Source organism: Armigeres subalbatus, chromosome 1, assembly GCF_024139115.2.
Source record: "Armigeres subalbatus isolate Guangzhou_Male chromosome 1, GZ_Asu_2, whole genome shotgun sequence".
Lineage (NCBI taxonomy): Eukaryota > Metazoa > Arthropoda > Insecta > Diptera > Culicidae > Armigeres > Armigeres subalbatus.
Window position 1 is genome coordinate 158,331,538 of NC_085139.1, and position 2,255 is coordinate 158,333,792.

General features: G+C 41.7%; 1 protein-coding gene across 1 annotated transcript; it reads left to right on the forward strand.

Annotated features, from left to right (window-relative positions):
• Nucleotides 1-485: 485 nt before the first annotated feature.
• On the forward strand, nt 486-1,912 carry LOC134207861 (WD repeat-containing protein 18-like). The gene has a single exon (XM_062683816.1). It carries the CDS (start codon nt 601-603, stop codon nt 1,861-1,863), a length of 1,263 nt encoding a protein of 420 aa, XP_062539800.1. The 5' UTR covers nt 486-600; the 3' UTR covers nt 1,864-1,912.
• Nucleotides 1,913-2,255: the final 343 nt, after the last annotated feature.

Consider the following 2,255-nt stretch of genomic DNA (forward strand, 5'->3'; position numbering starts at 1 on the left):
ATTCAAACGTCGATTTGACGAATCTGATAGCACTCCCACGCAAACCAACACCATCAATAGGTAGCTGAAGATGTCTGCTACCTGTCGGTGGTGTTGGTTTGCGTGGGGGTGCTATCATATTCGTCAATTCGACGTTTGAACATTTGTTTACAAAAGCAGATAAGTCGTTTTGAAAATTTTGTCTTGAAATGTCAATTGACGATAAAATCAGCTGTTTTCAAACGTCTCGTGAAAAGGCCTATTACATCCATAATTTACGTAACACTAAGGGGGAGGGGGTTGCTCCGGGCAACTTGCCCGAAGTGTGGTAAACCATACAAAAATTTTGAATGATTCATACAAAAAGTGTGACGTTACGTATTTAATGGTCTTCCCTTGTGTGTAAATTTGTACTTGCGTTTGAGTTGTATAATCTAACCGTGCCATCAGATATGTCCGAAAAACGCAAACACAAATTTTTGAGCTCACGCGGCGCACGTTGTTTTGGTATTAGAGTTTGTTGTTTTCATTCAGTTCAAAATTTTGGTGCAGTATAAAACGTGTTTCAGTTTCACACGGATTCGTTTGAATTTATTATAATTTTAGTTTTTAGGAGCTAAAATGTCTGATTGTGTTGAGGTAGCAATAACCAGTGATTCCAGTGACCAACTATGGAGTTGTTGCGTATGGGACGTCCGCACGGGGACGCATCTTATTTCATACAAAGGCGGGGGTGCTGCTGGCGCTCGCACTCTGGCCACGATATCCGATCAGTATATTCTGACGGGAAATATGGTGAAACCTATGCTACACATTTGGCCGATTAACAGGCATGAAGCTATCGCTACACGATTCATACTACCGGGACGACCCACGGCGGTAGCGGTTTCACCAGATGGTGCTTACTGTGTGGTGGCAGTGCAAGAAACTATCAACGTGTATCAGATGGCCACGGGAGCTATGCTGGCGACGATTTCCCGACATTATCAAACGGTGAACGTTATCCGTTTTACGGATGATGGGACACATTTCCTGAGCGCTGGGCACGACGGAATGGTGCTTGTTTGGAGCTTATCGCAAGTCGTTCGGGTGTTTCAGAAGCAGTCTTTCAGTGCATTTTATTCCTTTTCTGATCATGCGCTTCCGGTGACGGATTTATACGTTGGAAAGGGAGGCATGAAAGCTTTGTTCTGCTCTGTTTCTTCCGATCGCACATGTAAAATATACGACTTATCATCCGGTTCTATGCTCCTGAATTTGGTTTTTCAGGAGCCTCTGTCTTCCGTCACAATGGACACACTCGAATCGAATGTATTTGTTGGAACAAATGAAGGCCCTATTTACAGTTTTAGCCTTCTATCTCCGCCTCGTACTAAGGAGTATCACGTGGACCGGAAACAACAACATAAAAATGTCTTTCTGGGTCACAAAAAAGCCGTCACTTGCCTTTCGGTTTCGATAGACGGTGAAACCCTGCTATCCGGAGGTGCTGACGAAAATGTCTTTTTATGGCACTCCAAAAGCCGCCAACAATTGCGAATGATTCCCCATAAGGGCGTAATCACAAATGCACAGTTTATGCTAACGCCAAAAGCAATGTTTGACCAAGAGATAAAGCCTCGTCTACAGTTTCAACCATTTCAAAAGATGGTCTATTCGAGTGAAAAGATCGACGATCTTGTCGTGGAAGTTGACGTGAAGGATAATGTGCGCGAATCGGTGACGTACAAAGGACTGGATAACACAAGCAGCAATACTAACGGCGGGAACGTGTCCAATCAGCAAGACGAAATTATAAAGTTGAAGAAAGAGATTCAGCACTTGAAATCGATCAACAAAGAGATGTTTGAGTATACCATTAAAAACGTTTTACAAAATAGTTAAGAATATTGGTCATTTGGTGTTTTCCGAATAAAGTTGAATTTCGACTCTATCATATGAAAGCGTTATTGTTACAATATGACGACACTCCAACCCAGCTTCAGTGGTACAATTTTTTAATGGAAAGGGTTATTAATATTGCACAGCAAGCAATGCAGAAACTTTTGAATTCATTTCCATAACGAATTGAAGCTTATAACTGTTAACCTTACTGATCCTCTTATCTTTAAAGTGAGATGGCTAATCACCAAGTTGCCCGACCGTTAAAACCTTTCAGAGGAAAAGGGCTTAGTTCAAATTTGAAGGCGCTGAATAAGATGGCATGCTAGAATTGTTCTTGAAAAGCAACGTTACCAATATGATTAATGAATATACAATTAGGTAGGTACACAGTA